This window comes from Papio anubis, chromosome 4 (genome assembly GCF_008728515.1).
Source record: "Papio anubis isolate 15944 chromosome 4, Panubis1.0, whole genome shotgun sequence".
Lineage (NCBI taxonomy): Eukaryota > Metazoa > Chordata > Mammalia > Primates > Cercopithecidae > Papio > Papio anubis.
In genome coordinates, this window is record NC_044979.1 from 148,229,722 (window position 1) to 148,254,651 (window position 24,930).

Here is a 24,930-nt window from a genome sequence, read left to right on the forward strand (position 1 = left end):
TCTGCTGCCGCACTAGCAATCATCTACAGAGTCCCCGAGCCGCAGCCACTTCACTCCAATGCTGTTTATACATATACTACCACATTCAGATACTGCCAAACAGCCATTTGCTTCATGGCCTCTGACCCGCCAGCTTAAGGATGGGACACCGGAGCACCAGAATCACCTCCATAATCACCTCCTTTGCTATTTATTATTTTTATTCTTAATTTTTTTTTTTAGAGACAGGGTCTTTCTCTGTCGCCTAGCAGTGGGATGATCATAGCCCATTGCAGCCTTGAACTCCGGGCCTAAGTGATCCTCCTGCCTCAGCCTCCTGAGTAGCTGGGAGTACAGGCACATGCCATCATGCCCAGCTAATTTGTTTCTGCTTTTTTAGAGATAGGATCTTGCTATGTTACAGCCCAAGCTGGTCCCAAACTCCAGGCCTCATGTGATCCTCCCACCTTTGCCTCCCAAAGATCTGGGATTACAGGCATAAGCCACAGTATCCAGCCTATTTTTTAATTTATTGATTTGAGACAGGTCTCACTCTTGCCCAGGCTGAAGTGCTGGGGTACGATCTCAGCTCACTGTAGCCTCGACCTCCTGGGCTCAAGCGATCCTCCTGCCTCAGCCTCCCAAGTAGCTGGGACTGCAGGCATGTGCCACCTCTCACTTCAGAAGATACAATGTGTGTTGGGTGGGGCATGGTGGCTCACGCCTGTAATCCCAGCACTTTGGGAGGCCAAGGCGGGTGAATCACGAGGTCAGGAGTTCAAGACCAGCCTGGCCAACATGGTGAAACCCCAACTCTACTAAAAATACAAAAATTAGCCAGGCGTGGTGGAATGTGCCTGTAGTCCCAGTTACTCGGGAGGCTGAGGCAGGGGAACTGATTGAAACCGGGAGGTGGAGGCTGCAGTGAGCTGAGATCACATCACTGTACTCCAGCCTGGGCAACAGAGCAAGACTCTGTCTCAAAAAAAAAAAAAAAAAAAAAAACCATACAAGCATCAATTAACATATAAAATGTAAAGAAAGGCTAAACTGTGCATACACCATGATGGCATTTAAGGAAAAACAAAGCCAAAACTGCACGGTTCTGCAGGTGCATAAGAGAATCCCAGGACAGTCATGCAACAGGAGGCTGACTACTCCTAACCCGTACATTTTAATGGCTAATTTCATGTTATCTGAATTTTACCGCATTTTAAAAAGCGTAAGAATTCCCATTCAACTATTATCATTAGCTGTGGTTCCCCCAGGAGGAGACAGATTGGGTGGGGGGAAAGGACTTACTTTATCTGTACTACTGAAGACTTTAGAAAGAGAATTACAATACATACATGAAAACAAAAATAAAGAAAATGTGGAGAGAAAATTTATACTTGAGGAAAGCCATATTTATTTTAAGTAAATATGATTATGCAACCAATTCACGCAATCTGACTGTAAGTACGTAGAGAGGAAATTTCTGGAAGTGTGCTTTTTTTCTGGTGTGGCAGCTTGTAGGTGATTTTTATTTTCTTCTTTGTGCCTGATTTTCCAATGTTCTTTGATAAACATATTTTACTGTAATACAGGGTGAACACTAATGTGGGCCGCACAAGTCCTGGCCTTCATCTGAGAGGGCGAGGCAGGTGTGAAGCCCAGAACCCCTGCGGGAAGGATGGGGCTTGTTTTCTCCCCCAAAACACCCAAGACCAACATCTGTGGGGAAGCGCCATGAGACCGACGTCTGCGGGCAGGTACCATGAGTTTCGGGAAGCCACAATCCACACCACACCAACGCCTTTTCCATCTAAAGACACACTCAACTGCACAGCTAAGCTTGGGCCCTGATCGCCAAAATTCTGTCAGTCATAAACACACATTTACTACAACACGCCTAGGGAGGCCTTCGGAAAACAGCAGAGTTTGGTAGCTTCTCTCAATTATCTGTGAACCTCCTTATTCTGCCATAGTAGAGTGTATGGAATGTGCTTTTATTCTAAGAAAAATGTTGGCCGGGCACGGTGGCTCAAGCCTGTAATCCCAGCACTTTGGGAGGCCGAGACGGGCGGATCACAAGGTCAGGAGATCGAGACCATCCTGGCTAATCTGGTGAAACCCTGTCTCTACTAAAAAATACAAAAAACTAGCCGGGCGAAGTGGCGGGCGCCTGTAGTCCCAGCTACTCAGGAGGCTGAGGCAGGAGAATGGCGTAAACCCGGGAGGTGGAGCTTGCAGTGAGCTGAGATCTGGCCACTGCACTCCAGCCTGGGCGGCAGAGCAAGACTCCATCTCAAAAAAAAAAAAAAAAAAGAAAAATGTTATGTTCAGCCTATCAATGGCATGCTTCAAAACACAGCCTCAATAAACCCTGAATACAGGGAATCCTTGTGCGTGTTGCGTAAGCTATGCGAGGGCTCACGTGCAGCACCGCACAGGCCGTGGGGTGCCAAGTGCTCATGGAGGCAGGCAGTTAAGGGGGAACACCTGGGTCAGACACCTGGGCTCAGCTCCAGGCTCCCCCACCTGCCTGCGAGCCTCCTGAGCTGGCTGAGCCCCAGTTTGCTTTTCGGTAAAAAGGGGGCTGCCGTGACCACCACGAACAGTGCCTGGCGCAGAGTGGGTGCTCAGTGGTGCTGGTCCACATGGAGGAACCCAAGCGGGCACCGTGCACAATGCCGTGAGGGAAACCCATGTGCCGCCCTGCTCCCGCCACCTTTCTCGGCCCCTTTCACACTTTCTTACTGTGCGGCATTAACACTAGCAGTGTCCATAACACCACAGCAGACACAACCACAAGTGAGGGCCACGAAGACAAGTTGGTAAAAACAAGATGCTAGAACTCTTAGAGCGGAAGCCTTCATCCTGTTGCCATCCTTCATTATGTCCGGTCATTTGAATAATACTGGACGAACGTCCCACGTCCTGGGCATAGCTGGGCTTGGAGTGGATAAGACAGACCCGGCCCTGCACTCCTGAGGCTTCCAGCACCTCCAAGCACAGCAGAATGAGGGCTTCAAAGGACAAGGTGCCAAGGGCTTGAGAATGAGGCAGCACCCGGCCCGGCCGAGGGTCCCAGCCTCTTCCTGCCACAGGTGAGAGAGATCCCAGGCCAGGTAATAATGAAGGGCACAGACTCCCAGCCCCTCAGGGCATCGCAGGCCTGTCTGGAAGCCAGAAAGGGGCCTGTGGCTCTGTCTCTCCTGCAGACCTGGGAGGGGGCCCCCGCAGGGACGCCCACACTCTTTTCCAGTCGCCACTGAGGGAAGCCCATGGACAGAGGTTGTCCATGTCAGGGGGTTCCCTGCAATGACTGCTGCTGTCACAGAACAAACCAGAGCCACGTGTCCTTCCCAGACCCAGATGTTCTCCGAAGGCCCCTCCATCACCATAAGCACGGGGCACCAACCATGGGCAATGGTTTCCTGACAGGAACACTGGCATAAACACTTCACAGAACCGACCAGAGCAACGTCCCAAAGCCATTCCTTCAGCACGCGTGAACATCCATGCTGCTTTATAAATATCAGGGTGTGCATCTGAAAGTGACTGTAGTTTTAATAGTTTCATTTACATAGAAACTTTCTTTTGCTCACGTCAAGTCCAAATTTATAGAATTTCAAATACTTTTAGGTACACAATTACTAACCACATAAAATGTAAGCTGAAAGAGGACAGGCAGGATGACGCTGATTTGGGGTGTACTTCTTACACTTTCAAAGGATAATTTTAAGTCTCTAAGACAAATACTGCAGACACTGAGGCTTATAGAAAGGAAATACTAAATTTGGACAACACATCTTTTTTTGAGTTTTAAAGGACTGAGACTTACGTTTTTGATTCCTGTCCCTAGAATAAACTCTCGACACGGGCCCGGGGGCCGCGGGGTGCGCCGTGAGCACGTCCTTGCGCTCGGAGAGCATGCTGCAGTTGCTGCAGGAGAAGCCGTTGTGCGCGGTGGCAGCGGCGGCTCCCAAGTCCCCATTTCCCTGAATGGCAGCTTTATTTCCACCTAAAGTTTTCAAACAGTAGATGGTAGATGGAACCTGTTTATCACAGTCTGCAGATACTTAACTAAAACTTCTATTTTGAAAAGTGTATGAAAGTAAAAGGACGAAAATAATTACCTTTAAGATCACCATCATCGTCAAGACCTAAAAAAACAAAAAAACAAAAAAAAACACACATTTTTGCTTTTGAGCTCAACTTATCAAATAAGAACAAAACCCATTTTAAAAATGTAAAGGTTACAATGGTTAATAAATCAGCATTATGGCACTGGTCACAGTTCATTTCCTAAAATGCCTCCAGATAGATGCAGATACCATCTTCTGACTGAAGGTGAAAACTTGTCTTTGGAGAAAATACAGAGAGACGGCAGCACACACAGCACCTGGCCTAAGGAGGGAAGCAGAACATGAGGGAAGGAGGGGAATGCCCATCTTCTCACAGCCCGCTCAGTGAGGCACAAGCCTCAGCAGCAGATGCCTCTCCATTGCCTGGTAACCACTCTCACTAGTTGAGCAAAACAGAACAAACACGAATATCAAGTCTTCTCAAAATTAGCACACACGATCTCTGGAACTAATCTGGATCTTCTAATTGTCTCAAACGGGCCAACCAGAACATAAACTGAACGAAGATGAGCAGCTGGGCATCCCTTACCACGCTTCCCTCTCCTTGCACAGCCTTGGGACCCCATGCTCTCCCCAGCCAGGCTGTGGCTCCCACTGCCCAGACCCCACGTCAGCCAAGTCTGAGTGCCAGTGCCTCACCCTGCAGCATTCTCTAACAACTCTCTAACCCTGGCTGCTTCATTGCTTAGAGCTTTCTTGGAAACACACTGGTACGTTTTTGGACTTTGTTCAAACATTCTACAAAAGTAATGCATTTATAAAAACAGAGTTTTAAGATTACTACCTGCTGCTTAATCTCCCCATTACAACTAGTCACTATACGTTAGCATAACCCAATGACAACCTGACAAGGTGCACATGGAAGCAGCTTCCAAGGAGCGTCCTGATCAAATTTGAGGACAAGCCTGAAACCTAACTGATGCTCCTCCCAACCAGTCATGCAGCAAACCGACAACCTGGCCGCAGCCTCCCTCTCCCCAGCATAATCCGTGCAAACTGACAATGTGGCCACAGCCGCCCTCTCCCCAGCATAATCCCTGCAAACCAACAACCTGGCCATAGCCTCCCTCTCCCCAGCATAATCTGAGAGACATCCCAACCGTAGGTGGGGCGATCTGCATCTCCCAGGGACTCACCCCAGAAGTGGTCCACTGTGGTCTGTTCACGAATCCAAGACTCATCCAGTACAGGAGGCTGTCGAGTCACAGCATCCTGCAGGCTGTCAGTGCCGCTGTGGCTGACACCAAAGGACGTGACCTGCCTTGACACGTGGTTGATACTAAAAGCTGATTTGTTTGTGCTTCTGCGCTGTTTCGTTGTTCTAAGAAGAAAAAAGACAGCAAGTTTATAGATCTTTTCTAGAAAATACAAAATGATTACATTTGACCAACACAAACTCTTCATCTGGAGATAAACACAACATTTTAAGGCAAGCCCTTTTCTTACGACTTTTCCGCTGTAATGAATCAATTGTTAATATAAAAAAGGAATTTTTAAGCTGGGATCCAAGAACTCCCTCTAAAATTGTAAACACAAAATAGTTTCCAGGTTATTTTGGGCACCATGACCCCAAAGTGGTTAAAAGCTAAAATAAACTAAAAATAAAAAAGGCCGGAAAATAAAAAAACTGTGATTTATAAATGTAATCCTCCCCTTTTCTAAAAGCGATTTCTAAGTTGCTGGTAAAGATGGAATTGTACTAAGTACAGCAAGAATAGGTGGTCACAGGCCGGGCGTGGTGGCTCACACCTGTCATCCCAGCACTTTGGGAGGCCAGGGCAGGCAGATCACCTGAGGTCCGGAGTTTAAGACCAGCCGGACCAACATGGAGAAACCCTGTCTCTACTAAAAATACAAAATTAGCTGGGCGTGGTGGCGGACGCCTGTAATCCTAGCTACTCGGGAGGCTGAGGTGGGAGAATCACTTGAACCGGGGAGGCGGAGGTTGTGGTGAGCCGAGATAGCACCATTGCACTCCAGCCTGGGGAACAAGAGCGAAACTCGGTCGCCTAAAAAAAAAAAAAAAAAAAAAAGGGCAGGGCACGGTGGCTCATGCCTGTAATCCCAGCACTTTGGGAGGCCAAGGTGGGCGGATCACAAGGTCAGGAGATTGAGACCATCCTGGCGGCTAACAAAGTAAAACCCCGTCTCTACTAAAAATAAAAAATAAAAAATAAAAATTAGCCAGGCATGGTGGTGGGTGCCTGTAGTCCCAGCTACTCGGGAGGCTGAGGCAAGAGAATGGCGTGAACCCGGGAGGCAGAGCTTGCAGTGAGCCAAGACTGCACCACTGTACTCTAGCCTGGGCGAGAGAGAGACTCCATCTCAAAAAAAAAAAAGAAAAAAGAAAAAGGAAAAAAAAAAAAAAAGAATGAACTGGACATGGAGATCGTCCACAACACCATGTGTAATCTGTAAGATTCCTTCCTCCCTAAACATGTGGTAGGACAGCTGTGGCTCAACTCCCACCACAGGACCACGAGCTTCCAGACCTAAGGGCTGGCACTGCACGTGGAGTGCACCAGCGAAGAGAACCTGAAACACGAACGGCAGAACATCAATACTAAACAACCCATGTAGATTCCAGAGTTCCTTTCAGTCTTTATTTACAGCAATACTGCCACTTTATATGGCGGGTTTGTGTGTCTGTACACGCGTGCACACACATATCCTTACGCTCAAGAAACAGGGTGTGGCTTTACAGACCAAAAAGTATGGAAGCTCAGTTTTAACTGGTGTTAGAGATCAGACAGACAGCAAGAGGGCGATGCTCACTTGGCCGCTCGGTTCTTGAGGGAGACAGCACTGCCGGCACCGCCGTCAGCACCCACAGCCTCACCATCCCCCAGGGTACATGCTGTCGTGGCCAGGCGCAAACTACGGCGGGACATCCGTGGAGAATCAAATACGGGGTCCAATTTGTGCTCGGTCTCAAAATCCAGGGCATCTGAAGAATAACTGGAACTAGAAGGAAAAAAACTAATCAGAGATAAAGCAGTGCTTATAGCCCCCATTCTGAAACAAAATGAACAAATCATAAACTGAGAGTGCAATGTATTGTGGATTTTCAAGAGCAACTATTACTGGGTGACAACCTCACTCTAATGCAAACATATGGTGGCAGAGGTCAGCCAGCATCGGCTCCTGACATCTGCCCCAGCCACTCTCCCTTCACATCAGACGTAGGTCAGCACATTCCCAGATGCTGGGACCTAGCGTCTACAACTCACCCTAAGAACTGCTTGAGGGCATATGCTAGAGCCCTGAGCCCCTACCTACGTCCTCGCTATAAACACATCAGTGTGTGTTTCCCAGTCAACACTACGCAGACATAAGATTTAATCCAATACACCAGTGCATATAAAATGAATCCACGCAGGAGAGGAGGCCAAGTGACCGAGTCGTCAATGCTCCCCTTCTAAATTTAGAATTTATCTAAAGGCTTGAGACAAATTTAAAACTGCTTTGAGCCTGTGACCAAAAGAAAGGCACTTCCAATACCTTCCATATAATTATTCAATTAATGTAATTAAATAAAAAGATGAGCCAGGCACGGGGTTCACGCCTGCAATCCCAGCACTTTGGGAGGCCTAGGCAGGAGGATTGCGTGAGCCTGGGAGTTTGAGGCTGCAGTGAGCTATGACTGTGCCACTGCACTCCAGCCTGGGTAGCAGAGCAAGACCTTGTTATATGTTCATGACCAACAGTAAGTTAATACGAACTGCTTCGAGTTGCCACACACAATTTAAGAAGAGGTTCTTTAATTCAGAGGCTGAGGTGGGGACGAGAGAGAGACTGCACTAAGCTATGCTGAACACTGATGATGGGTATGAAGCTAGACAGAATTTCAGTATCATCTCAAGCAGGGTTTGTTTCTAGCAGAATATTTTACACAATTGTGATGCTAGTTTAAAAAAAAATCTGATTTCAATCAGAACTTGTCATGTAGATATGGACCAAGACAATTACAACTTTCAATTCATCCGTTAACCTCTTTGACTTCTACCCTCCCACCACCACACTCAGCCTCTTGATCTAATTACTGGGTTTGAAGTCGAGATGAGATCCCTGCTTTCCAACACAAACTGGGAACACTTGCTGGTTTGGGTAGAAAGGGCGCTGGTGAGGAAGCCGTGTGGAAGGACCCTCACGGCAGTGCTGTCACAGCAGCAAGACATGGGGACGCCACCCACGGAGGAACGGGCATGGGGACGCTGCCCGCAGGGGAACGGGCACGGGGATGCCACCCACAGGGGAACGGGCACGGGGACGCCGCCCGCAGGGGAACGGGCACGGGGATGCCACCCACAGGGGAACAGGCACGGGGACGCTGCCCGCAGGGGAACAGGCACGGGGACGCCACCCACAGGGGAACGGGCAGGCAAACCAGGGCACATTCCAACTACACAATGCTGCAGGGCCATGAGAACACAGGGAGACCTGCACACGGTCACAGAAAGACTTCCAGGTACACTGGTCGACAAAAAAACCCTAGCACCATCCTATCTATGTTAGAATAAACGACAAAATACCACCACGTACCCATCCACACACAGACGTGTAAAAGCATGAGAGGATCTTCACGCTGGCTACCACAGCCAGTCAGACTGAGCTGTACCGCACCAGACTCCTCATCAAGGTAAGGAAGCCATGCTTAAAAGTCAGGGAGGGAAGAGACGAGGGGAAAGGAAGGAGGGCGGGAGGGACCGGGAATTCCACGGCTTTGAGTTCAAAGACTAAAATTTCAAGTCCCACCAGAAAGCAGGCACCCAAGTGAGGAAAGCTCCTGAGTCTCAGCCATTCAACCACAGCATCAGATAAGCTCAGGGTCCCTTCCAGCCTTCCTCATCCATGGCATCAGGTGAGCTCAGTGTCCCTTCCAGTCCCAGCACCCACGATTCCATCAGCATCACAGCTCAGGTGCAGTTCAGGAATGTCACAAGCCACCTCTGCTCACCAGCCTAGGCTGTCAACCCAGCCGCCATCCATATCATGGTTCCTACAGACAGGTGTGCCCAGGGCCCTGCAGGAGGACACCAGCATCCAGGGGAGACAGGAGGACACGGATGCTGGCCCAGCACCATCCCAGGACACAACGCAGCCCAGTAGGCTACAGTATTACAGCACTTTATTACCTTTTCTACAATGTTTGGGGGAACACAAAATTTCAAATGGAGGTGTCCAGTCTAGGATTAGAGAGAATTAAGTGACAGAACAAGGAGACAGGACTGACGAAAACCCTGAAGATAACTTGGAGATCTCACCTGTAAGAACATCAAGTTTTAATGTCTTTCTCTCATTAGTTATGCACTGTTCTTTCAAAAATGTGTTATTTAGATGTACTTTGTACTTTGTTGGGCAGGTGCTGGACCCACAGCACCTGCCCAACAAAGGCACACAAGGTTAACTCAGCTCAGGTGTGCCAGACCGAAAGGTGCACAGTCCAGGTGTCTGAGACTTCTGAGCTTCAGACCGCTGCTCACGGAGCGTGATGGCTGTGCCCTGACACCAACTCAAATCGCGGACTGCTGCCCGCCCTCGCTCTTCCGGCCGCGGACCCCTGCCCGCCCCAGCACTTCCGGCCGCGGACCCCTGCCCGCCCCCGCTCTTCCGGCCGCGGACCCCTGCCCGCCCCCGCTCTTCAGAGCCTCTATGAGCGGGGCCTCAGCTCACAAGGGTTCCTCAGTCTGCTGTCCTGCCGCCCCAGTGGCCTGGCACTCTCCCTGCCGGGACTGGGTGGGCCCGAATGCTTTCTCTCAAGTTCCCCCATGTTGCAGGTGCGAGTGCGTCGTGATCTGCGGTCCCCAGGTCCTCAGGCCATCCATGTGTTGGGGGCCATGTGTGCCCAGCCCTCAGTGGCCTTCTCAGACCCCCTCCATAGCCCCATGTCTGACGTCACCATCTCTTCCCTCCACCTCTCGGTCTCTGTTGGGAAGGCCCTACATTTTTCTTCCCAGAAAAGCCAGATGCCATCAGAAAACTGCCTCCTCCTCGACCCCGCCCATCCTTTCCCTCTGCAGGGGTTAACTGTATGTGTCAACTTAACTGGGCCTTGGGCGCTCAGATATTTGCTCCAACATTATTCTGAGTGTATCTGTGAGGGTGTTTCTGGAGGACAGTAACATTCCAATCAAAATCAAAACACTGGGAAAGCAGACTGCCCTCCAATCAGCTGAAGGCCTGGACAGAACAGGAAGGCTTTAGTAAGAAGGAGCTCCTCCTGCCGGACAGCCTGGAGCTAGAACACCAGCTGCTTCCTGCCTTCAGACTCAAAATGGAACATCAGCTCTTCCAGGGTCTTGAGCCTGCCCACCTTCAAACTGAAACCATACTGTGGTTCTCCTGGGTCTCGGGCCTCTGGACTTGGCCTGGAACTTACACCATCGGCTGCTCTGAGTCTCCACTTGCCAACTCAACCTGAAGATCTTGGGCCTTGCCAGCCTCCATGAGCCAATTCCACATAATCAAACTCTTCCTATGAATGTACTCATACGTTCACTCATGTTCTACCCTGACGCACCCTTCCTGCCTGCTGCGATGGAAGAGGAATCCCGAGCCAAGCCTGCTTGCTCTGGATGGAGTTTCTCCTGCCCTCCTCTCTCTGTAGGAGACCCTTCCTCGTTCTCCTACATCTTCAGCTTCTCTCTACTGGCTCCTGACCACCAGCATCTAGACACACGCTTGGCTCACCCCATGGTAAAAAACAAACAATTTCCACTTAGAGCCAGGCCTCTGCACCTCCCCCAGCAGCCGACTGGTTGTAGCCCTGGCCAGTCTCCGCTCGTTCCTTGCCTGGTGGAGGCTCTGAAGCAGCTTCCGCCAGGCCCCCCGACCTCCATGGATGAGTCACCCCATCTTCCTGACCTACAGCAGCATCTGCCCCTGCTGGCAAGTCCCCCCTTCTGGAAACTCTCTTCTTCTGGCTTCCACAACCAATACCCCCGTGAGCGGCTGGATGGTGGGACCCTCATGTCTCCAGCGCCCCTGGATCTGAGCGTGGGCAGCAGCACGTCAGGTCCGAGGGCTCTGGGAAGCATCCTCTGCTGACCCTGAAGTTCAAGGCCACCATCGCCAATGGCTGGATTTTACTGCGGCTGGGTTCAGCTGCCATCATCAATCAGCCTCAGCGCTATCAGAGGAGACACACCAGACAGCACAGACTCAAGATGGTGACAGGGAGCTACATCCCGTAACACCATCTGTCACAGAGTCACGCCAATAAAGAAATAAACCAAAAAATGACCGCACTTCCAGACTTAACTACCAGTTGACAAGAATTACAGATTGAGACTTAAGAGGGAAATCACCCAATGTAACATGAGGATCCTGTTTAGGCTAATTTTAAAAAAGTTAATTGTGAAAGAGAAAATTCAAGGATCTGGGATATTGGAACACTGACTAAATACATTAAGAACCCCTTTAAATGACTGGGATGACAGTGGTATTTGGGTTATTTTAAATATATCATTATCTTTTTTTTTTTTTTTTTTTTTTTGAGATGGAGTCTCGCTCTGTCGCCCGGGCTGGAGAGCAGTAGCACGATCTTGGCTCACTGCAAGCTCCACCTCCCAGGTTCACGCCATTCTCCTGCCTCAGCCTCGCTAGTAGCTGGGACTAAAGGCGCCGCCACCACGCCCGGCTAATTTTTTGTATTTTTAGTAGAGAGGGGGTTTAACCATGTTAGCCAGGATGGTCTCATCTCCTGACCTCATGATCCGCCCGCCTCAGCCTCCCAAAGTGCTGGGATTACAGGCATCAGCCACTATGCCCGGCCAAATATACCATTATCTTTCAGAGACTGGCTTTAAATAATCCAGTGAAGTTCCAGGGGAACGTGGGAGGAAGTGTTCGGGCCCACCCTGTCCCAGCAGGGAGAGTGCCAGGCCACTGGTGCAGCAGGACGGCGGGCTGGAAACCCGTGAGCTGAAGCACTGGTCACAGAGGCTCCAAAGTGCTGGGTGGGGGCGGAAAACCCGTATGCATCACTGTCGAAGCCAGTCGCCGGCAAATAGGCTTGTCACTGTTCTCTCAACGTGCATATTGTCATTTTCCAAAAGAGAAAAAAAAATTATTTTATTTATTTTTTTGAGACGGAGTCCCACACCATCTCCCAGGCTGAAGTGCAGTGGTGCAATCTCGACTCGCTGCAACCCCCACCTCCCAGGTTCAAGCGATTCTCCTGCCTCAGCCTCCCGAGTAGCTGGGATTATAGGCATGCGCCACCACACCCAGCTAATTTTTGTATTTTTAGTAGACACGGAGTTTCACCACGTTGGTCAGGCTGGTCTCAAACTCTTGACCTCAAGTGATCCACCCACCTCGACCTCCCAAAGTGCTGGGATTACAGGCGTGAGCCACTGTGCCTGGCCCCCAAAAGAGAAAAAAATTTAAAGAAAGTGAGTAGCCAGGATGCTGGAAGATCTTTTCAGTGTTTACTGAAATTGCTAAGAATCAAGATGAGGGTAGTGACGGAGACAGAAAGCCATCAGGAACAGCCGCTCCACCTTCCGACTATGCAGGGAGGGCTGAAAGACAAGGAGAACTTTCAGAGAAGAGGCCAGGGCTACGAGGAGCCTAAGGAAAGGAAAAAGAGAAGAGCATAAGGACCCAGTGTAAGGCTGGTCAGCTGAGGTGGCAAGAGTTGCGGAGGCCAGCCCAGGACCAGGTGGACCCAGGCACTGATGTCCAGACCAGCCCTGAGGCCCCCGCCTCCAGTTTCCGGCTGTGCGCCACAGGCCTCGACTCATGCAAGGCGGCTGGTCCTTCCCTCTGGTCCTGATCCAGAGCTGGGCCTCCCCAAAGCACTCTGGCCATCTCCTGGACAGCACCCGACCTCTATCCTGCAGCAACCTCAGAGAGCATCCCCCCCTTTAAAACCTTTCAGGGGTTCCCAGTGCCCGGGAGTCCAAATTCCCAGCCCAGCCTACACCACTCCGGCCAGCCCCTGCCCACCAAGAGTCCAAATTCCCAGCCCAGCCTACACCATCCGGCCAGCCCCTGCCCACCAAGAATCTAAATTCCCAGCCCAGCCTACACCACTCCTGCCAGCCCCTGCCCACCTTCCCCCTGCATTTCCCACTCCAGCTGCCACAGAGGTCTGCCCACAGGTCTCACTGAAGGAAGGCTGTGAATTTCAATGAAGTTAAGTGTTGCTCTCCCAAGGTAGAGAAACACACACAGACATTTTTAAAACTCTATTTAAAATAGGTCAGAAAAGCAACAATAAATGACCATAAATCACTGTTTCATGCTGCACGGTCTGAAGGAAGGAGCAGTCTCCCTGAGCTGGCCTACCCGTTCTGTTCTAACCAACACAGGACTTTTACAAAACAGAGTGTGTTGCTATGGAAGTGTGATGTGACCTAGAATTGTGAATTAAAAACTCAATCATCAAATGTGAGATCTGACTAATGCTGGTAAGAAGTATTTTTCTTAAAATATTTTCTAATTTTCTTACAGTTTCAATTACATTTTCACTCTTTAGAAGATAAGCCACTGAGACCGGGCGTGGTGGTTCATGCCTGTAATCCCAGCACTTTGGGAGGCTGAGGCGGGCAGATCACCTGAGGTCAGGAGTTTGAGATCAGCCTGGCCAACATGGTGAAACCCCATTTCTACTAACAACAGAAAAATTAGCCGGGCATGGTGGCCACATGTCTGTAATCCCAGCTACTCCAGAGGCTGAGGCAGGAGAACTGCTTGAATCCAGGAGGTGGATGTTGCAGTGAGCCAAGATTGCACCACTGCACTCCAGCCTGGGTGACAGGGTGAGACTCTGTCTCCAAAAAAAAAAAAAGACAAGCCTCTGAAAAAATTACACAAGCATTTTCCTGGTGCCTTAAACATCTGCTTGGGTACACAAGTTTTTCGACCTGCTGATCAAATCCTGGCCTGTTTCGTTGTATATTTTCCCTTGGCGCTAACCCGTAATTTCATCAAACGCAAGCTTCGTTTCAGTCACCCTTTCTACCTGGTAAACTGAAAACACAAGGGGCAGGGCCAGCACCTCTTCAGACTCAAACGTCTCTCGGTTTGAGTGGATCAGAATATGAATAAAAGCAGAAAACTCAGCCTTAGACAAAAGTTGTGTTCTTGAAACCTTGAGCTTCAACACTGTTCTATGATGCTTCCTTTCAAATGGGAAATAATTTTCCAGGTTACTTCTGTTAACTCAAAAATACCAAGCCACTGATACACATCACAAACCCCAGCCATCACCACAGAGACTTCTCCGGATCACCACCGCCTGGGTGGGGTTGAAGCCAGCACGCCATGTGTGATGACTAACCACCCAGTCACCAGGATAAACAGATTCGGAAACGCAGCTTTCAAAACCACCCTAAAGCCGTAAGATACAGTTTACCATTTTTTTTCACCTTCAAAATATAGCATGCAGTCAGCAGTACTATCGAGTTCCTGCTAAGGTCCACGCCACCGCGGCAGCGAGTGGGCATCGCAAGGCCAGGCCCCCACGTGCAGGTGCACACTCACCTGAGCGCATACGTGTAGCCCGTGTTCTCCGGCACACACTGGGGAGGACTGTACATGTGAAGCCGAGAAAAATCCATGTTCACCACTTCAAACCATACTGCAGAGGGCGGGAAAGAAATGCAGAGTGTTTAACGAGCGGGAAATCCAGGGCAGTCCTGTCTTAGTCAACCTGAGCCGCCTACATGCAACTCAACTCAGGTCACCATCAAAACTCCCAGGCAACATAGCCAGCGGCAGTGTTTTCTAAACAGAGGAGACAAGTGTTTCCATAGTCACAAGCCCAGGAACACTGCTGGCTTATCTAGTCCCCTAATATAGCCTGAGAAAAAGACCTGGGGAGCCCTGAAGTGACTGACTCATGAAAACGGGGGCACCTTCCAAGAAACACAGAGAAACTCAGAGCGCTCTTCAAGATGTTTCTAAATCCTCTGTGTCAAAATGTTCTCAGTCTTTTGAAATCAGCTTTTATTTTATTAACTAAAATAGAACTACCTGCTACTCCGTGGTCAAGCAGCAGCATACACGTTCCTAGATGGCTGAAGCTCTCACAAGCATCTCGGGATCAGAAAAGAAACTGCAGGGTGAGTAATAAAAAAGTTTAAGGCACTATTTACCTTTTTTCCTCACCAAAAAACGGGTTATTTTTTAGGTTAGAAAGCGGTGAGTGTATTGTTTCTCAGGCTGTCCTCTAGATTTCTTTGGAATGACTCACACCTTCCTCTGGCTAAAAATATTCACATGCACACGCCCTGCCTTTTTAAGAAGTCTTCATAGTAGCAACGTGAGTCCTAGTTGGCTGTTGAAATATCTGAGGAAGATATAACTAAAAGAACATCCTGGACAAAACATACTTTTGTACAAATGACTGAGCTCCATATACCAAGCCAAAAGTACTTTAATTCATACTACTTTATTTGAAATAAAGTACCACAGAAATAAAGACCACTGTTTACATGTAAAAATTGTACTATACCTATAAGTATGGACAAGCATGACGAAACTTCTGCATTTCAAAACACGTTTCAAAATTCTTCAGTTCTTTCCAGGGACACCCAGCCCAGTACCCGACCCAGAACACAGGCTCAGCAAGTACAATTCACACTTGTTTGGCATTCTATGAACTTATGCTTCAACAGCTTTTTGCAAATACAACTAACTGTGATCACTTAATCCACGTAATAGTTAATATCTGTTTAACTCTCTCTCTCCCACTTGTCTACCTACTTTAACCAACACCTAAATCTAGATTCAATCCACGTGCAGAGGAGCCCGGCACAGGAGCAGGGCCTTGGTCTGGATCCAATGTAGGCTACGCTCCCCCTACACACCATGCCTGGGCTCCTGAGGTGCACAGGTCTGGTCCGGCAGCCTCTGCAGCACCCAGCCCCACCCAGCAGCAATGCAACAATGGGCTCTGCCTGCACTGCCAAGCAACAACCCAAGGCTGGGCTCGGCGAATGCCCACTCCCGCTCCCACCCTGGGGGACACGGGGCTAACTCAGTGTTTCTAAGGACGCCCGCTCCTGCTCCTGCCCTGGGTGGGGGGACACGGGGCTAACTGAGTAATGCTATGGATGCCCACTCCTGCTCAGATGTTGGGCTAATGTAGCAGTAAGTCCATTAGGACAGCCAGGCCAGAGAAAAGGAAAGCAAGGAAGACGGGCATGGTAGGGAAAAGAGGTCACACTCCAGGTTCAGCAGGTGCTGAGGGAAGTGCAGATGTGGAGAGTCTGCGATTACAGACCCTTAATCTATCTTCATCACTCTGATTTCACTTTTATAATCACGTGAATTCTAAGTTTACGCTCCCCGGTGAAATGCATCTGTGTATAAAACGCGCGGAATCTATCACTTTCTCTATTTCCTAACACGTTGAAATGAGGAAACAGGGCACCTTACCCCCCCGATGCAGTCCTGGCCTAATGACACCTGTCCAGGATCGAGGGAAGTGTCCTGGCCGTTACCTCTCAGCTGAGAAAATAACCCCACCCTGACAAGCGCCGAAGGCCAGGCTCATGCCAAGCAGAACCTCGCGAGGCAGCGGCAGCAGAGGCTGTGACAATGTGCCCCGGTGTCCCCAAGGCAGGTGCTCCGCGCTCTCCCACATGCGCCACAGGCCTGCTGCCAGGTGAGAGGCTCCCAGAGTTCTCCAACTCCCCTCCCCGCCCTGCAGTCTCATTCACCCCCTCCTTCCTCCTTCCCCCTTAACAGACCACAACATGGATCAGGAAGATTTTAAACTTCATCCTTAGTCCTTTACGACACCAAGTATTAAATTATAGGATAAACTAAAATGAAGTCAAAAAAGGATTAAATGAAACTGCGCACCTCAGGCAATGCCTGACAGGTGACAAGCACTCAGGCATCAGCTGCGGTTATTTTGAGGAGTAAAGCGATAGGACCGATGTTTTAAACTTTAAAAAAGAACAGTTACTTTTCTTCTGGGTGTGCAATTCCTGAAACGAAAGATTTGTTCACCCTGCCCTAAATGAAAGGCAGAGGTTCACCGATGAGCCCCACAGCTGGGACTCAGCCAGCAGGCGGGAGCCCCCAGCCCTTGCAGAGCTGGCCGGCACACCTGCAGGCAAAAGCATGGTTCTGAGACCAGTTCTACTGACCGCCAAAGAGTACTCCGCGTTTTCACAATACTGTTCCCAGTCTCCATTACATCCCTGCTAATTAAAACCGAAATGTAACACGAGAGCCTTCCTATGCGAAGAGGAGGCTGCCTTGGTCGCCTGTCTGAGAGACTCAAGGGAGATGTGTTTTGTGTTTATAATCTGATCTGTAACCACACAGTAAGTGAAAAATGGACGCAGGATGTTTTCAATGGCATCAGAAAAACCTGGAAAGAATCTGAAGTTGACATTCTGCATAGAGGTGCTGTCTTCAGGCGTAACACTCCTGCCAGCATCTGTGTCTCCCTGGCTGCCCTGCCCTGAGTGTCACGCCTGGCATGGCCTTGTGAGAGATGTGTTCTGCACAAGTGTGTGTCCCCTGGCCTGGTGGAAAGAGACAGACTAACTGGTACCCAGCTTTGTGCAGGACGCTGAGATAGGAGCTGGGTGTCAGAAAGCCCTGGGTGTGGGTTCTCAGGCTGGCCGGCTCAGCACAGTGTGCACCGAGGGGACTGTGGGAAGATCCCTGCTGGTCCTCCTATGAGATGGCTTCTGCAAGATGGATGGGTGGAGAGCCATCGACACCAGAAAGGCCCACACCTTAGGAGATGGCGGCCAGGAGTGCCTGTCACCCAGACGAAGTCTCTCCCTTTTATCTTGTGCTTGCTGGTGGCCAAGAGAGCTTACAAGTTCACAAACAGAGGAAAAGTAGAGAGAATCTGTTTAGATTGCAAACTTTGGTTTCAAACCTATGGCTTTGGTTTCTTTACAAATATATACATCCAGTCGGGCACAGTGGCTCAGGCCTGTAATCCCAGCACTTTGGGAGGCAGAGGCAGGCAGATCACCTGAAGTCAGGAGTTCAAGGCCAGCGGGGTCAACATGGTGAAACCCCTCCTCTACTAAAAATGCAAAAATCAGCCGGGTGTGGTGGTACATGCTTGTAATCCCAGCTACTCGGGAGGCTGAGGCACGAGAATCACTTGAACCCAGGAGGCGCAGGTTGCAGTGAGCCAAGATTTCAGTGCATTCCAGCCTGGGCGACAAAGTGAGACTCCAACTCAAAAAAAAAAAAACTAGGTGAGATTCTTAAGTTATACTAGGTTTCTCTTTTTTTTTTTTTTTTTTTTTGAGACGGAGTCTCACTCTGTCGCCCAGACTGGAGTGCAGTGGCCGGATCTCAGCTCACTGCAAGCTCCGCCTCCCGGGTTTACGCCATTCTCCTGCCTCAGCCTCCCGAGTAGCTGGGACTACAGGCGCCAGCCACCTCGCCCGGCTAGTTTTTTGTATTTTTTAGTAGAGACGGGGTTTCACCGTGTTAGCCAGGATGGTCTCGATCTCCTGACCTCGTGATCCGCCCGTCTCGGCCTCCCAAAGTGCTAGGATTACAGGCTTGAGCCACCGTGCCCGGCCGGTTTCTCTTTTAATACCATTTACCTTTTACAGTATATAAATTATATTATATGGTAGACATGAAAATATACAGCTCAGTTTTTCTTTCTTGAATGCTTCGGTAAAAAATGGATTTTAGATTTTAGTCCTACTCTCCCTATCATTTAGAGTCTACTATTCAGAAAGTCTGCACTAATCTAGTAATAATTCAGAGAACGTGGTTAAAAAATCTTCATGTAAAGCTGAAAACGGAACAAAACTAAATGGGTCTGGCCAGGCATAGTGGCTCACGCCTATAATTCCAGCACTCTGGGAGGCCAAGGCGGGCAGGCTGATCACTTGAGGTTAGGAATTGGAGACCAGCCTGGCCAATATGGCCCGTCTCTAGCAAAACTACAAAAATTAGCCAGGCGTGGTGGCATGTATCCATAGTCCCAGCTACTTGGAAGGCTGAGGCATGAGAATCGCTTGAACCTGGGAGGCGGAAGTTGCTTGTGAGAGTTGCCACACGAGTGTGTGTCCCCTGGCCTGGTGGAAGGAGACAGACTAACTGGTACCCAGCTTTGTGCAGGACGCTGAGATAGGAGCTGGGCATCAGAAAGCCCTGGGTGTGGGTTCTCAGGCTGGCCGGCTCAGCACAGGTGTGCACAGAGGGGACTGTGCTGAGATCCGCCACTGCACTCAAGCCTGGGTGACAGAGTAAGACTCCATCTCAAAAACAAAAACAAAAAACAAACCCTGAGAGTTCTGAAATAAAATCAACACACCATCTTTTCTTAAGAAATGCTATCAGCTCTAAAGAAAACTTGGAAGGGCAAACTTTAATGCCTGCGGGCAGCACTTCCCTTCAGCCTAGGAACAGCAACTGTCAACACTGAGTTGATATTTTCTAGGAGACATAAACAACGGGATCTGCTGCAGAGACACCGTTAACAGACATTAGCACAATGCTGTAGGCTGCATTTCCTGTGCCCCAGCGTTGCTCACTGACGACATGGACTGACACTGAGAGGGAGCCTAGTGAGACACAGCGTTCCCATCAGAAACATTGCAGGTGGGGAACCTGCCCACACGGATCCTGCAAGCCCCGGTTTAAAACGGCAGCCTACCTCCTGAAACAAGTCACACGTACGACTCAAACTTGCAAAACTCTGTCAGTCTGTCACTGATCCTGGGGGGGACACACAGGCCCCTCCCCCCCAGAGTGCCATTTGCCACAAGCCCCACGTCCACAGGGACACCCGGAGCTGCAGCCCCCAGCCTCAGCAGGGCCTGCTAGCTGTGGACACCTGCTCCACCCAGCTGGGCGGCGATGTTTCTTTCACCAGATCCTTCCCTCAGGGACCTTCCCGAGAGACACTGAGGGGGGCATGATGAGCACACAGGCACACACACTGGCTCAATCCTCGCCCTCGCTGATCCTTAAGCATCCCAGGCCAGGGTTGTCAAACGGCAGCCAGCCTGACATCAGGCTGTTCGTTTCTTTGTTCGTTCTTTCTTATATATGTATTTTAAGACACAGGGTCTCATTCTGTCACCCAGGCTAGAGTGCGAGGGGCGAGATCACAGCTCATTGCAGCCTCCATCTCCTGGGCTCAGTGGTCCTCTTGCTTCAGCTTCCCACAGTGCTGGGACCACAGGGGCACGCCATGGCACCCGGTTAATCTTTTTATTTTTTTAGAGAGTTGTCCAGGCTGGTCTTGAACTCCTGGCCTCAAGCAATTTTCCTCAGCCTCCCAAAGTGCTGGGATTACAGGCGTGAGCTACCATGCCCAGCCCGGTTTGTTTCTTAAGTCCACTGTAAATAATTACTTAAAACTTGTGGATCACGAGGTCAGATTGAGACCATCCTGGCTAACACAATGAATAACCCCATCTCTACTAAAAACACAAAAAACTAGCCGGGCGTGGTGGTGGCGCCTGTAGTCCCAGCTACTCGGGAGGCTGAGGCAGGAGAATGGCGTGAACCCAGGAGGCGGAGCTGGCAGTAAGACGAGATCGCGCCACTGTACTCCACCCTGGGCAACAGAGCGAGACTCCGTCTCAAAAAATAATAATAATAATAATAATAATAATTACCATAATAAATATTACTTTCAAAAAGAAACAAATTTCATCTTCATTTGTGAGGCAGGACAGGCAGCCAGTCCTCTGGGGTCCAATTCAAGGTCTCCCACTGCCTTAGCGGTAGTGTGGACACATTCAAAGGGGCTAGAAACAGAACCTGCTCCTTGGAGCACCGCCGGAGCACCCAGCCAGCGGACGCACCCGCCTGCTCCAGGCTGCCTCCCAGCACACCCTGCCAGCAGCAAAGCCGTATTGACATAGTTCCTAGTCAAGACTCAATGTTTCTTCACTTGTTTTGGAAATGATGAAACAACAGGAAAAGATACACAAGCCCATTTAGCCTGTACATCAAGAAAACAGTTCTGAGTGTCAAAGAAAATGACTTCTTCCAGAAGACCGATTATCACGTGCGTACATCTCCGTATGATAAGGGCACTGGATCTTTTCAATAAAAACCCCATTTCCTCTTACAAAAAGGTGGTCATCACAGTGTTTCAGCAAAAGCCCAAGGCCAAATTATTTAGTTTATACATATTACTGCAAAGGTCTAGGAAGACAGAACTATTAAATAGTTTCATTGTATTTGCTTCAAACCTAGAGTGCACAAAATTTCCTTATAACCAGTACAATCAGGACCGCCAACGAAAAGTCTCCTGGAAGAACTCATCTCAGCCAGTGGCCCTCAAGCAATGACGTGCTGAAGCCACACTCAGCATCCTCCTCCTACAAAGCCAGTGCTGGGTCTGGACCCGGAGGTTCACACAGCTTTCATGTGCATTTCCTTAATTATCAGGGACTTGAAACATCTTCTCATGTTTCTCAGCCAGGTGTATTTCTCATCCCGTGAGGAGATCTGTCCTTTTCTGTTTTACAGGACCACATATACATAAGGATATGAATCTGCTACACACGCCAGGGATACTCCCGTCCTTAACTTCAACCAGGTGACTTTGGCCACACCATGTCTGGTCTTTCCCTTCCCTGACTCACATCCTGCTTCTTAGAAAGACTTTCCCTAAGCCAAGAACACAAGAATGGTCTGCAGTGGACTCTCCTACTCTTACTGTTTTGACTTTTACACTGCAAGCCATTAATAATTCATGTAACCCATCTGTAAATGCCGTTTGTACACAAGCATCGTTTTATTTCCTGTTGGGCGTTTCCGCCTGGACAGCCCACACGTCAGGCAGGTTCACAGGTCCAAATCATGCCCCACGCCTGCTCCTCCCTCTCCTGGGCGCGTGCCCCATGCCCCCTCCCTCTCCATTCCCGCCCTGACATGCCACCTCTGGCTGGCTCCCTGCAAACGCCCTGACTGTCTCCCTGGCTCCAGTCTTGCCTTTCAAACTGATCCTTAAGAAAACCACCTGAATGATCCATCTACAGAGAAATCTGCCTATCTTGTTCAGACGGACTCCTCCCGTGGCTGCCTGCACACACAGCCCTGGTGCAAGTGCTGCTACTTCTCCCTCCTCACTTCCCATCCGTGCCTTAGGATCCACCATGGCTGCAGGGAGCCCTCTCCTCCCCACCCATTTACGTGACGCTCCTCCACTCTTTCCTTGCAATGAGTGTCCTCCTGTTGGAGGTGCCCTCCTATTTTCTCACCCCCTTCCACATCTCCTTGGTCTAGTTATACCCCAAACTCTGCCTAGCTAACTTCTTCTCACACTTAACATTCAGCAGAGATACCACCAGCAGGAAGCCCCCATGGGCCTCATCCTACCCCAGTTCCTGCCAATTCCAGCGCTCACTGGTGATCAGCACTAACACAAATGGTAATGATTATTTCTTACTGAGTCCTTCTCTCCAAGTGGCCCCTGAACTCTGTGAGGGCAGGAATTGCGCCTCCTTCACCTTCAGCTCTAACTCCTGCTTGCAGAACAAGTGAACGCTGCAAGTGCCTGGAAGGGAAGGGAGCGCTCGCCACACCACGCACCCTGCTCACTTGGCCACTAAGCTGACAATCCTCCCGTCTCCACCACTCTCTACTCTTTACCTGACTACGCTCCGGAAAAATCCTGTACAGGAATTCATACGTGGTCACAGGGCTGCATGTGGGAATTCGTGCGTGGCCAGAGGGCCGTGTGTGTGCAGGAATTTGCTGGTGGCCACGGGCCGTGTGTGTGCAGGAATTCGTGTGTGGCCACGGGGCCATGTGTGGGAATTCATGCGTGGCCATGGGGCCGTGTGCGTGCGGGAATACATGCATGGCCAGAGGGCCAGGTGCGTGCGGGAATTCGTGCATGGCCACGGGGCCATGTGTGCGCGAGAATATGTGTGTGGCCACAGGCCGTGTGTGTGCGGGAATTCGTGCGTGGCCACGGGGCCATGTGTGTGCGAGAATATGTATGTGGCCACAGGCCGTGTGTGTGCAGGAATTCGTGCGTGGCCACAGGGCCGTGTGCGTGCGGGAATACATGCGTGGCCAGAGGGCTGTGTGCGTGTGGGAATGCATGCGTGGCCAGAGGGTCGTGTGCGTGTGTGAATTCGTGTGCGGCCACGGGGCCATGTGCTTGCAGGAATTCGTGCATGGTCACAGGGCCGTGTGCGTGTGGGAGTTCACGGGTGGCCACAAGGCCGTGTGTGTGTCGGAATTCATGCATGGCCACAAGGCCGTGTGTGGGAATTCGTGGGCGACCACAGGGCTGTGTGAGAATTCGCGAGCGGCCACAGGGCCGTGTGCATGTGGGAATTCACAGGCGGCCACAGGGCTGTGTGGGAATTCACGGGTGGCCATAAGGCCGTGTGCGTGTCGGAATTCGTGCGTAGCCACAAGGCCGTGTGTGGGAATTCGTGGGCGGCCACGGGGCTGTGTGGGAATTCACGAGCGGCCACAGGGCCGTGTGCGTGTGGGAATTCACGGGTGACCACAGGGCCGTGTGTGCTGTGCTTGGGCCTCTCATTCTTCCTCCCAGCACGTTCAGGCCTTCATATGCTTCCTCGTCTAACCCGAACAGGTGTGTCAGCTGCTCCATTCCCAACGGTAATTGGGAACAGCAGTCTCAGGGTCTTACATGTGCTGGAATACACATCCACACCACGTCCAGATCACCCTTCTAGCGCTCTGTCCTTCCCAGCACCAGGTACTAGGCTCGAGATGAATACGTTTCAGTTTGTAGCAAGTAAAGACGTAATAAAGTCATCTGTTTTTCATACTGCAGATACAGCTCACATCTTCCAATAATATTAAAAATCAAAATAAACAGAATAACTAAGAACAAAGCGACCAAAGGGCTGCTCTGTGTTCAACCTACACATGCCCCAGGGGCGTCTCCCCTCCACCGCTGGGACCCAGGGAACCCGGCACCCAGATGTGATGGCATCCACACTGCTTGTCTGAGGCCTACAGTTTAATTCTGCACAAACGTCGAAAAGTGTCTGTCACAGATATTGCCGCCTAAACTAAAACTCACAACCTACAGCCACTCGCTGTATGCCCCTAGGCAACTAAATGAAAACCCAAGTACCAACACAACAAGTATGCTTAATTACAGACACAATTTAAACTATAAATTACACGAGATGCTTAATAAAGTAGAAACACGGCCGGGCGCGGTGGCTCAAGCCTGTAATCCCAGCACTTTGGGAGGCCGAGATGGGCGGATCACGAGGTCAGGAGATCGAGACCATCCTGGCTAACACGGTGAAACCCCGTCTCTATTAAGAAATACAAAAAAAAAAAAAAAAACTAGCCGGGCGAGGTGGCGGGCGCCTGTAGTCCCAGCTACTTGGGAGGCTGAGGCCGGAGAATGGCGTGAACCCGGGAGGCGGAGCTTGCAGTGAGCTGAGATCCGGCCACTGCACTCCAGCCTGGGCGACAGAGCGAGACTCCGTCTCACAAAAAAAAAAAAATAAAAAAAATAAAGTAGAAACAATTACAATATACAAGTATATAAACAGTGTATTGTAAGAAGCAACATCATGTTCTGTATTTTTCACCTGACACTTCCTAGTTTATTTCATCCCAGTGGAAGCAAACTGCTTCAAATAGGACGCAGCAGGCTGGTCTCCTGTATCTATAAATCGAGTGGGTGAGCCAGGCTGGTCTCCTCTGTCTATAAATCGAGTGGGTGAGCAGAGTCCAAAATAGCAACGAGCTCCACATTTAGGAAGCAAGGGGAAGAAGAAAACGAGGGCAGGCTTTCAATCAACGGAACACTGCAACCCTCCAGCAGGCAACCCAAGCACAACCACCCCACCAAATACACAAAGGGAAAGGTGAGGCCAACAACACCGCGCCTACCACCCAG

General features: G+C 50.1%; 1 protein-coding gene across 25 annotated transcripts in view; it reads right to left on the minus strand.

Moving 5' to 3' along the window:
- SUN1 (Sad1 and UNC84 domain containing 1) overlaps positions 1–24,930 on the minus strand; it is a 57,905-nt gene that overhangs the window by 26,815 nt on the left and 6,160 nt on the right. For 9 of the 25 annotated variants that reach the window (XM_031665657.1, XM_003895628.5, XM_031665655.1 and 6 more), the window contains exons 2-6: positions 14,601–14,697; positions 6,885–7,073; positions 5,246–5,430; positions 4,101–4,127; positions 3,806–3,985 (exon numbers count right to left, since the gene is read on the minus strand). In XM_031665657.1, coding sequence (XP_031521517.1) covers positions 3,806–3,985; positions 4,101–4,127; positions 5,246–5,430; positions 6,885–7,073; positions 14,601–14,677 — 658 coding nt within the window. In that variant the 5' untranslated portion in view covers positions 14,678–14,697. Of the gene's footprint in view, positions 1–3,805; positions 3,986–4,100; positions 4,128–5,245; positions 5,431–6,884; positions 7,074–14,600; positions 14,698–15,092; positions 15,175–15,573; positions 15,969–24,930 lie in introns of those variants that run through there. The other 16 variants (XM_031665650.1, XM_009202460.4, XM_009202457.4 and 13 more) reach the window with 9 other exon arrangements.